Consider the following 12,196-nt stretch of genomic DNA (forward strand, 5'->3'; position numbering starts at 1 on the left):
CCTGGGAACAGGGGCTGTGCATTCTCCATCTTTGTATCTCTAGTGTCAAGCATAGAATAGCCTCTTGATAAATGTTTCTTTAATGAATATATAAAAATTTAGTGACCTGATAACCCATTAAATTACTTTTTACATTACTTGGGTTGAATTTTAAGATCTCTTTCCAATTTAAGAAGAACAGAAGGCCGGGCGCGGTGGCTCACGCCTGTAATCCCAGCACTTTGGGAGGCCGAGGCGGGCGGATCACAAGGTCAGGAGATCGAGACCACGGTGAAACCCCGTCTCTACTAAAAATACAAAAAATTAGCCGGGCGCGGTTGTGGGCGCCTGTAGTCCCAGCTACTCGGGAGGCTGAGGCAGGAGAATGGCGTGAACCCGGGAGGCGGAGCTTGCAGTGAGCCGAGATCGTGCCACTGCACTCCAGCCTGGGCTGGGCGACAGAGCGAGACTCCGTCTCAAAAAAAAAAAAAGAAGAAGAACAGAATATGTTCATATAGAACAGTACATATAAATTCAGTATCTATAAGCTTGGACAAAGACACTATACTTCACAGTAATATATTTTGGTTCAACTCATTGTGAGATAATAAAATAAACATGAAAAATACCATACCTTTAAATTGCCATTTAGTACAGTTTGGGCTTTATTTCCGAGCATCACATAAGCGATTGCCTGGTCATTGGCATTGATATATAAGTCTTCATCCAAAATCTTGTCAAGTATCAGCTTTTTAAAAAGTCTTTCGGCATTGTGTCGTGAATAAGCAGATCCTTTTCCAAATATACCTGACTGGATTTTTGCACTCTTACTCCCTGATAAGAAGGTTCAGGAAGTAAGATGAGTAAATGTAGGTATATCATCACCCTCAAACAGAAGAGGCTAAAAAGTCATTTATGGACAGGTTTGGACAGATGGAATAGATCACAAACCCCTGGCACAGACACTCATTTCTGTAAAATGAGAATATTTGAGTAGAACGCTAAAATTTCTATGGTTGTATGTACTTTTCCTTATCTTTTTACAATACACATGGACAAAAAACAGCAGCAAAATTATATTGGAGCAAATAAATCAAAGAAAGAGTTTACATAAACCGTAATAGCTTTCTATCACTGTGCTATGTATTAGGGTAACTGTCCATTACTTATCTAGTTACAATTTTTTTTTTTTTTTTTTTTAAGAGAGAGGTTCTCACTCTATTGTGGAGGCTGGAGTGCAGTGGTGCAATCATGGTTCACTGCAGTCTCAAACTCCTGGGCTCAAGTGATCCTCCTGCCTCAGCCTCCTGACTAGCTGAGATAACAGGTGCAGCCCATCACACCCACTTATTTAAAAATTTTAAATATTTAACTGCATCTAGTATTTATTAATTTTTTAATTTTTGTAGGTACATAGTAGGTGTATATATTTGTGTAGTACATGAGATATTTTGATACAGGCATACAGCGTGAAAAAAGCACATCATGGAGAATGGGCCATCCATTCCCTCAAGTATTTATCCATTGAGTTGCAAACAATCCAGTGACACTCTTTATGTCCTTTTATAATATTTAATTTTTTTTGTAGAGACGAGGGTCTCACTATGTTGTTCAGGCTGGTCTGTAACTCCTGGCCTCAAGCAATCCTCCCACCCTGGTTTCTCAAACTATTGGGATTACAGGCATGAGCCACCGCACCTGGCTACAAAAAATTTCTGACAGTTTTATAAATACTATCCCTGGCCCTGTTATCAAAACTGCTACTAGTTGATAATCCAAGTATTTAAGTCTATTCTTTTTGTCACCCTCACTAATGAAGCCTATTCAAATTCTCAAAGAAAAGCACAACACCCTATAAGGTGCTCAAGGGGAGAGATGAAGACAGGAATATGAACACACATTTCCCTCTTTCTCTTACCAGCCGAGAGCCACAGTTGGCTGGATCCTTTGTTTCATTCACAAGCTGCTGTAACTGTTAATGTCTTCATTATAAACACAATTTTATTGTAACGATCTACTTAAGAGACCTTGTGACATTTATAATAATCAGAATTAATGGTTATTATGTAAAGCTTTAGCTCTGTTTTTAAAGAGTTCCAAATAATTATATTATTGTCAATTTCAAATGGCTTCTGGCCATATATCTTGAATTATTCAACTTTTTCTTTAAGTAATGTATGTCCCTGAAAGGTCACATTACAGAAACAGGACTACTGTTCTGCTAATGATAGGCTGAGTGGCGTGGACCAACCTTACTGCTAAGGACAACTAAGAAAGCTGGCTGAAATGCAATTTTTTTTTTTTTTTGAGTCAGGGTCTTGCTCTGTTGCCCAGGCTGGGGTGCAGTGGCGGGATCACAGCTCGCTGCCACCTCAATCTCATGGGCGCAGGTAATCCTCCCACCTCAGCCTCTGGAGTAGCTGGCACTACAGGTGCGTGCCACCATGCTTGACTAATTTTTGTATTTTTGATAGAGACAGGGTTTCACCAGGTTGCTCAGGCTGATCTTGAACTCCTGGGCTCAAGCAACACACCTGTCTTGGCCTCCCAAAGTGCTGGAATTACAGACATGGGCCACTGTACCCAGCCAGAAAGGTCTTTTTGTTTTTTTTTTTTTTTTGAAACAGAGTCTCGCGCTGTCGCCCAGGCTGGAGTGCAGTGGCCGGATCTCAGCTCACTGCAAACTCCACCTCCCGGGTTTACGCCATTCTCCTGCCTCAGCCTCCCGAGTAACTGGGACTACAGGCGCCTGCCACCTTGCCCGGCTAGTTTTTTGTATTTTTTAGTAGAGACGGGGTTTCACCGTGTTAGCCAGGATGGTCTCGATCTCCTGACCTCGTGATCTGCCCGTCTCGGCCTCCCAAAGTGCTGGGATTACAGGCTTGAGCCACCGCGCCCGGCCTAGAAAGGTTTATAATTAAAAGCAACATTCCCCTGACTTATCCTTCCCTTCCCCAAGGGAATCACTTTTTAAACAGTTTTTGTTTTCAGCTCTTCAGGTGGTTACCTACACACAGAAGGACCTGAAATCTTGCCTTCTGTCCAATAGCCTGATATTTATCTATTGCCCTTGCCCCTTTACTATGAAAGATGAGGATTTATCTCATTCATACCACCCCCACTTTGTTTCATTCTTCTCTGAATTTTGCTAGTTATATGATACTATTGGGTCATGTACTAATTATGTTTCTAACTTTAGACAGAACTTCTGACCACTATCCCGCCCCACAATGTGAGATGTTATTAGTACCCAAGCCTTCCCTGTATATGCCTTCTTTTATTTTTAGTGATTGTACTTTTACTTTTACATCATCAATATTAACATTTACATCTGTTCTGTCCTGTAACCACATTTAGGTCTATATGTTGATTTCAATCGTTGTTTACATGATGACAAATTTCCTTCCCTAATGGGAACAATGTCATGACTCTTATGGAACCAAAAGGAGAATGTTTATCACATCCATGTCAAATGGATTTTTTTTTGTACATTTTACTAAATTCAAAGTCATGTTACAATTTTTTTTTTTGAAATGGAGTCTTGCTCTGTCACCCAGGCTGGAGTGCAGTGGTGCGATCTCAGCTCACTGCAACCTCCGCCTCCCAGATTCAAGCGATTCTCCTGCCTCGGCCTCCTGCGTAGCTGGGATTACAGGGCGCACACTATCAGTGGTGGCTAATTTTTGTATTTTTTTGTAGAGATGAGGTTTTGCCATGTTGGCCAGGCTGGTCTGGAAATCCTGACCTCAAGTGAAACACCCACCTTGGCCTCCCAAAGTACTGGGATTACAGGCATGAGCCACTGTACCTGGCCACAACTTCCTTTGTTTTATATTTGATCTTGCTCTCTTGTATAATCTTTTCCCTGGAGTTTCTAAGGGCCTCTCTCGTTTTTTTTTTTTGTTTGTTTGTTTTTTGTTGTTGTTGAGAAGTAACGTTTGCATTCTTCACTGTTACCAATAAAACCATTCCTTTCCCTTTCTTTTTTTTTTTTTTTTTTTTTGAGACGGAGTCTCGCTCTGTCGCCCAGGCTGGAGTGCAGTGGCCGGATCTCAGCTCACTGCAAGCTCCGCCTCCCGGGTTTACGCCATTCTCCTGCCTCAGCCTCCCGAGTAGCTGGGACTACAGGTGCCCGCCACCTCACCCGGCTAGTTTTTTGTATTTTTTAGTAGAGACGGGGTTTCACCGGTTTAGCCAGGATGGTCTCGATCTCCTGACCTTGTGATCCGCCCATCTCGGCCTCCCAAAGTGCTGGGATTACAGGCTTGAGCCACCGCGCCCAGCCAAAACCATTCCTTTCTTACTCTCTCTCTATGTTGGGTGGGTCCTGCTCCTCCTGACTTTTTTTTTTTGTTGTTGAGATGGAGTTTCACTCTTGTTGCCCAGGCTGGAGTACAATGGCGCAATCTTGGCTTACTGCAACCTCCACCTTCTGAGTTCAAGCAATTCTCCTGCCTCAGCCTCGCGACTAGCTGGGATTTCTAGCACGTGCCACCACACCCAACTTATTTTGTATTTTTAGTAGAGACGGAGTTTTTCCTTGTTGGTCAGGCTGGTCTCGAACTCCTGACCTCATGATTCGCCTGCCTCAGCCTCCCAAAGTGCTGGGATTACAGGCGTGAGCCACCACGCGCAGCCTCCTCCTGACTTTTGTTAGTCTGCATGGATTGCTTACTGGCCCTACTGCCTGACTGTGACAATGGGTTTTCTTCACTGGACTCATGGGTGGGTTCCACTGCTTATCAAATCATGATGTGCGCTTACTTTCTTTGCCTGCTGGTCTCCAGGATTGCTGATATTAAGCTGATGTCAGTCTGGTTTGGGTTCCTGTTTTCTTTCCAGAGCTTTCAGGATTGTCTCTGAAGGGGTCCAGAATATGCCACTGTGGCATAAAAATTATTTTGAGCAGAAGGCATCTGAAATCTCTCTTTTTTTTTTTTTTTTTTTTTTTTTTGAGACGGAGTCTCGCTCTGTCGCCCGGGCTGGAGTGCAGTGGCCGGATCTCAGCTCACTGCAAGCTCCGCCTCCCGGGTTTACGCCATTCTCCTGCCTCAGCCTCCCGAATAGCTGGGACTACAGGCGCCCGCCACCTCGCCCGGCTAGTTTTTTGAATTTTTTTTAGTAGAGACGGGGTTTCACCGTGTTAGCCAGGATGGTCTCGATCTCCTGACCTCGTGATCCGCCCGCCTCGGCCTCCCAGAGTGCTGGGATTACAGGCTTGAGCCACCGCGCCCGGCCTGAAATCTCTTATCTGCCAAAAAGCAGGGCCTCCCAAAAGAACTCAGTTGTCATAAATTCCCTCCCTTGGAAAAACCAGGGAAGGCTGACCCTTTTAAACAGAGATAAGACTTCACACCACACTTAAACAGACATTGTCATAAAAACCTTGTCTCTCCCATCTGGTCTGCTAACAGTCCATCTGTCTTTCCTAACAGTCATTTGTTTTTCCGTAAGTGCCCCCCTCCTCCTCCCCTTCCTCTATTAAGATAGTATATAAGCCCCACATTCTAACTGCCCCTTTGAACCACATTTTTCTGTGAACTCCTATCCACACATGACTAAATCTGACTTTTCCCTTGCTAATCTGTCTTCTGTTGGTTTAATTTGCAGGCCCCATCACTGAATCTAAGAAGGGTTGAGGAAAAGGTTTTCCTCTTTGACATGTCTTTAACTCTTAGTATTCTCAAATCTCATGGCCATATGTCTTAATTTTTTTTTTTTTTTTTTTTAAACAGGCATCCTATTTGGCATTCAGTGAACATTTTAATCCAAAACTTTTATCTCTTCCACTCTAGGAAGTTTTCTTATATCATTGGTTTGATAATTCCCTTTATTTTCTATTTCCAAAATTTTTGTCAGATTTTACATCTGCTGAGGATTAATCCTTTCTATGCTTTCTCTATTTTCCATACATCACTTTGATCAGTTCCTAAATTTTCTTGACTTTATTTTCCAACCTCTCCACTAAATTTACTTTGTCAATCATTTAAAATTGACAGCTATTTCGCATTTTTGTTTCTTTTCCATTTTTCAATTATCTCTTTATTTTAAAAAATCTTTAAGATGATACTAAGGAGTCTTCTCTCCCCTCTCTCCCAAACTACTATATTCAATGATCTCTATTACCCAGGGTCAAATGTTCTATTTATTTGGTCTTCCTCTTTACTGTCCATTTCTTTCTTTTTTTTTTTTTTTGAGACGGAGTCTCACTCTGTTGCCCAGGCTGGAGTGCAGTGGTGCGATCTCAGCTCACTGCAAGCTCCGCCTCCTGGGTTTCTTTCTTTTTTTTGAGATGGAGTCTCACTCTGTCACCAGACTGGAGTGTAGTGGTGCTACCTCGGCTCACTGCAACCTCCATCTCCTAGGTTCAAGCAATTCTCTTGCCTCAGTCTCCCGAGTAGCTGGGACTACAGGTGTGCGCCACCACGCCCAGCTAAGTTTTGTATTTTTGGTAGAGACAGCGTTTCACCATGTTAGCAAGGATGGTCTCAATCTCTTGACCTCATGATCCGCCCGCCTTGGCCTCCCAAAGTGCTGGGATTACAGGCATGAGCCACTGTGCTTGGCCTTTACTGTTCATTTCTAAGTAAATTTCAGGGACTAGGTGAAACTTCTTAGGTGGGTTTCTTCTGTTATTTTCTATCTAGATTTACTTCCTCCCAAATTTCTTCCCTGAATGGGGATATTTAATTGTCAGGTTTGCTTTAGGGTAAGTAGGTCGGACCAGACTTTAGGTAGGCCAGGCAGTTCCCAAATGCCACTTAGGGGCTCTGACCCCTAATTCAGCTGCCCTTCTACTCTTTAGGCAATCACTTCATTTACTGTTGCTTTTGAGTCAATTCCAGGCATTCTATGCAGTTCTTTTGTGGGCACATTTTCTATTTTTCTTTTTTTTTTGAGACGGAGTCTTGCTCTGTCGCCCAAGCTGGAGTGCAGTGGTGTGATCTCGGCTCACTGCAACTTCCTCCTCCTGGGTTCAAGCGACCTACCTGCCTCAGCCTCCTGAGTAGCTGAGACTACAGGCATGTGCCACCATGCCTGGCTAATTCTTGTAATTTTTTTTGTAGAGACGGTATTTTGCCATGTTGCCCAGGCTAGTCTCGAACTCCTGGGCTTAGGCAATCCTCCTATGTTGGTTTCCCAAAGTGCTGGGATTACAGGTGTGAGCCACCATGTCTAGCCCTGCTTCCTAATTTTGGCTCCCTGGGTTTCACTCCTATCCTCTTGTACCTCTAGACTTCAAGACTGATGCTTAGTGTTGGAGTTTTGCCTGGCTGATGGTCCCTTTTCTGTTATAAATCTTCCCTATATTCATTTTGGGTTGTGGCTTTATTACATTTTGTTCTATTTGTCAACATGCTTCCATCCATTTCCTAAGTCTTTTTTTTTTTTTTGAGACAGAGTTTTGCTCTTGTTGCCCACGCTGGAGTGCAATGGTGTGATCTCGGCTCACTGCAACCTCTGCCTCCCGGGTTCAAGTGATTCTCCTGCTTCAGCCTCCCTGGTAGCTGGATTACAGGCGCACACCACCATACCCCACTAATTTTTGTGTTTGTTTGTTTATTTATTTTTGAGACAGAGTTTCACTCTTGTTGCCCAGGCTGGAGTACAATGGTGCGATCTCAGCTCACTGCAACCTTCACTTCCTGGGTTCAAGTGATTCTCCTGCCTCAGCCTCCCGAGTAGCTGGGATTACAGGCGCCTGCCACCACGCCTGGCTAATTTTTTGTATTTTTTAGTAGAGACAGGGTTTCACCATGTTGGCCAGGCTGATCTCGAACTCCTGACCTCAGGTGATCCACCCGCCTCGGCCTCCCAAAGTGCTGGGATTACAGGTGTGAGCTAATATGCTCAGCCCCTAAGAGATTTTTAAAGGCTCTAATCTGATAATAGTTTCTCTCCTATTCTCTATGCTATTATGGGTCTAATCCTCATTTTATTTCCTTACTAACATTTTAATAGTTACATTCCACTCACTCAGATGAACTTGCATAAGCTTTATTATTTTCTTTTTTTTGTATGCGAAACCATCTCAACTTAGTGACATATACATTATATAAAATAGTATAATAAAATTGACTTCCTTTTGTTACTCAAAAGTTTTATTCAGAAACTCCAGTTTTATAAGAAAATAGACAAAAGTGATTTTTTTCTATTTACTTGTAATAAATTCTTTAGATGCTCAATTTCAATTGACGTAACTCAAACATTCAAAACAGATGACTTACCCAAGAAAATGTCAACCAGCATATTCATAGTAAATCTTCCAGAAGGACCTACATGTTTTACATTTCTCGTTCCTTGTGATGAACTATGTTCTTGAACAAATCTTATAATACTTTTCACATCATCAGTCACATCTCTTGTTTTATAATCCTGTGAATAAAAAGAGAATACTTTCTGCTATAATTAAGGTAGCAACGCCTAGATTACTAGGGTTTAATATTAACTATGGTAGATTCGTCTTAACCCATTTCCAGAGCAATACCAAGACTAAAAACTACGGAAATTTCAAATGTTCATTCTTATCTAAGTTCTAGAACAATTACCACTCTATGTTGTTACTGTTTCACAGAGATACAGCTTGTCTTTCAACTACCTGATAGCACTCTGTGGGTAGATGTTTGGCTAATGATAGGCTGAGTGGCATGGACCAACCAACATATATAACATACACACACACACACACAATTTAAATCCTTCACACCTCCTAGAATAGTGCTCTGTTACATACTGGGTGGCAACCTGTGGGATGAAAAATACTGTCCAGCCATGTATATCCACGAATTCTAACCCCTCTGGGGTCTTTGGTGCCACAGTCAATGCTCCTTCATTATCTTCTGTGAGTTTCCTTTCTCATTTCCTTCAGCTATCCCCAAACTTTGCCCACTTTTTAGAGCCCCCATTACTAGATGACTTTTTGCCTTCCTCTCTCCTAGTTCTCTACCAGCAATACTGACCACTCACGGGTGTAAAAAGTTGCATCATGCTTGGTGCTTCTGTGCATGCAGTTCTCCCTACCTTCTAATCCTTGTCATTTGCACACACCAATAATCCGGAGATGAATAGGTTTCTGGTCTTACACTAACAACTGGAAGCAATTCTGAAGCCCTATCTAGAATCATTGAAAAAAGTACCCTGTCACTCCATTCCTACCTTAATTTTTTTTTTTTTTTTGAGATGGAGTTTCGCTCTTGTTGCCCAGGCCGGAGTGCAATGGTGCAATCTCGGCTCCCTGCGACCCCCACCTCCCAGGTTCAAGCGATTCTTCTGCCTCAGCCTCCCAAGTAGCTGGGGTTACAGGCACCTGCCACCATGCCAGGCTAATTTTTTTGTATTTTTAGTAGAGATGGGGTTTCACCACGCTGGCCAGGCTAGTCTCTAACTCCTGACCTCAGGTGATCCGCCAGCCTCAGCCTCCCAAAGTGCTGGGATTACAGGTGTGTGAGCCACTGCACTTGGCCACCTACCTTAATTCTTGGTGATTGGATATATAGAGCTGATCCTACTTTGACCTTTTGGTTCTTGATCTCCTCTGTTCCAATGATCCTGTTCTCCACATACATCAGCCACTCACACTTCGTACCTTAAGCTTGCTAATAATGGCAACTCCTTCATTCTCAGAAGACCACATCATATCTTTCTAACTCATGCCATCTGGTATTCTGACTCCAACAATCCCCTGGGAATGCCCATCTGCTGACCCTCACCCTCAGATGTCCTCCTAACTCAGCTGAAATTCCACAGTCAATCATTATAATCACTACCTCTCATAGAGCGTCAGCTCTTTTGCCCTTAGGTCACTTCACCATATTACCTGGCAAAACATAGTGGACCCAATTCTCCATCTACACTATCCCTGTACCTACGTGACTGAACTTGGCATTTTCACGGTCAATACATGGTCACAAAGCTCGAATGGACTGTTAATGCTATAGGCAATCATTATCTTTATACTTCCCTAGCCTATCATTCCTCCATTCTCTCACAACAGGAGTCAGCAAACTATGGCCCAGGAGCTGGATGCCTGCTTTTGTGTATAAAGTTTTATTGGAACACAGCCATGGAAGATGACTGGAAAATCGGTGTATTTATTGTTTATGTCTGCATGTAGCCTACAATGGCAAAGTTGTGAGTCGTTGTGACAGAGACTATGGCTGCAAAGTGTACAACATTTACTCTGTGGCCCTTTAAAAGCAAGTTTACTGACCCCTGTCCTAGACAACTATTTCATACTTTCTCCCTTCTCTTCTGTCCCTTCTCTTATCCCAACTGTCAGCTAATGGCCATGCTTTAAATATCACCCATGTGCCATCAGTCTCTTTTCAGAATTTTTAAATCTAATATGTAACTCAATATTAGATTCCCAATTTAGGTAACCCAAACCAAACTCTTGATCTTCTCTGCCAACCAGCCTTCTGCATTGTAGCCAAGGAAAACCCCATCCTTCCAGTTACTCAGGCCTCTAGTTACTCTGGGACTCTAGCCCTCAAGTGACTGCTCTGGCTCTCCAGCACCTCTTCCTCTCGCTGGCTCTTAATCCTGCTCAGCCACATGGGGCTCCCTTGCTATCTCTCGAACACACCAGGCACACCGCCACCTTAGGGCCTTTGCTCTAGCCAATGTTTCTTCCAGGAAAGCTCATATCCAGAGAGCTGCCAGCTAACTCTTTTCTTCAAGGTTTTGCTCAGCTCCCATCTTCTCAATGAGACTTCCAACAACCACCCCGTCTAATACTGCATACTGTACTCTACCCATTCCTCCTGTCTCTTTACTCTGCTGTGTCATTCACCACAGTTCTTATCCTTTCACATATATTTATCGTGTATATTGTTTGTAACTGGCCTCCCTCTGCTGGAGTGTAAGCTCCGCAAGGGCAGGGATTTTAATTTTGTTTAGTGATGTATCCCAAATTCCTACAACAGTGCCTGTTACACAGCCCAACAAATATCTGTTGAATGAGGGAAGTGATTAGCAATGTTTACGGGATTGCGTGGGGTGGGAGGAGATGGCATGAATTTGCCAATTCCACACTGAGAGAGATGACCCTCTGCTCTGCCTCGTGCTCTTGTCTTTTTTTTTTTTTGAGACAGACTCTCGCTCTGTCGCCCAGGCTGGAGTGCAGTGGCCGGATCTCAGCTCACTGCAAGCTCCGCCTCCCGGGTTTACGCCATTCTCCTGCCTCAGCCTCCCAAGTAGCTGGGACTACAGGCACCCGCCACCTCTCCCGGCTAGTGTTTTGTATTTTTTTAGTAGAGACGGGGTTTCACTGTGTTAGCCAGGATGGTCTCGATCTCCTGACCTTGTGATCCGCCCATCTCGGCCTCCCAAAGTGCTGCGATTACAGGCTTGAGCCACTGCACCCGGCCAGTGCTCTGTCTTTTTTAACTATACTTACTGAGAGTATTAAACATTTTTTTTTTTTTTTGAGATGAAGTTTTGCTCTTGTTGCCCAGGCTGGAGTGCAATGGCGTGATCTCGGCTCACTGTAGCCTCCTCCACCTACCAACTTCAAGCAATTCTGCCTCAGCTTCCCAAGTAGCTGGGATTACAGGCATGGGCCACCACGCCTGGCCAATTTTGTATTTTTTCAGTAGAGACAGGGTTTTACCATGTTAGTCAGGCTGGTCTTGAATTCCTGACCTCAGGTGATCGGCCACCCAAAGTGCTGGGATTACAGGCATGAGCCACCGTGCCCAGCCAGAGTGTTAAACTTCTATGAACACATGTATGTCAGTTTCCACTCCAGTCTATGAATTGGTCTACACCATGTTCACTTGTGGCTCTCCAGCATCTTGCACATATAAGTTTAATACTCCCAGATAGGTAAATAATATACCAAATGTGAAAATGCTCAGTAAGCAGTAAGATACAGTAGACATTAAAATGTAGAATTACCATAATAGGTAAAATAGGTACCTAATGATTGAATTTAACAATTCCCAAGGGTATTTTAGGACAGATAATAGTGAATTTATCTACAAGCAGTTACTGTTATTCTTTATAGTTAAAAAAAAAAAGAGTAATGTAGGCTGGGCGTGGTGGCTCACGCCTGTAATCCCAGCACTTTGGGAGGCCAAGGCGGGTGGATCACGAGGTCAGGAGATCGAGACTATCCTGGCTAACACGGTGAAACCCCGTCTCTACTAAAAATACAAAAAATTAGCCGGGCGTGGTGGTGGGCACCTGTGGTCCCAGTTACTTGGAGGCTGAGGCA

General features: G+C 43.4%; 1 protein-coding gene across 4 annotated transcripts in view; it reads right to left on the minus strand.

The window, feature by feature from the left end:
- The window catches only part of LOC105488293 (BLM RecQ like helicase), a 107,545-nt gene that overhangs the window by 11,681 nt on the left and 83,668 nt on the right, over positions 1 to 12,196 (minus strand). For all 4 annotated transcript variants that reach the window (XM_071100661.1, XM_071100660.1, XM_011752207.3 and 1 more), the window contains 2 exons: positions 8,208 to 8,355; positions 614 to 813 (listed from right to left, as the gene is read on the minus strand). In XM_071100661.1, coding sequence (XP_070956762.1) covers positions 614 to 813; positions 8,208 to 8,355 — 348 coding nt within the window. The remainder of the gene's footprint in view (positions 1 to 613; positions 814 to 8,207; positions 8,356 to 12,196) is intronic.

Source organism: Macaca nemestrina, chromosome 7 (assembly GCF_043159975.1).
Source record: "Macaca nemestrina isolate mMacNem1 chromosome 7, mMacNem.hap1, whole genome shotgun sequence".
NCBI lineage: Eukaryota > Metazoa > Chordata > Mammalia > Primates > Cercopithecidae > Macaca > Macaca nemestrina.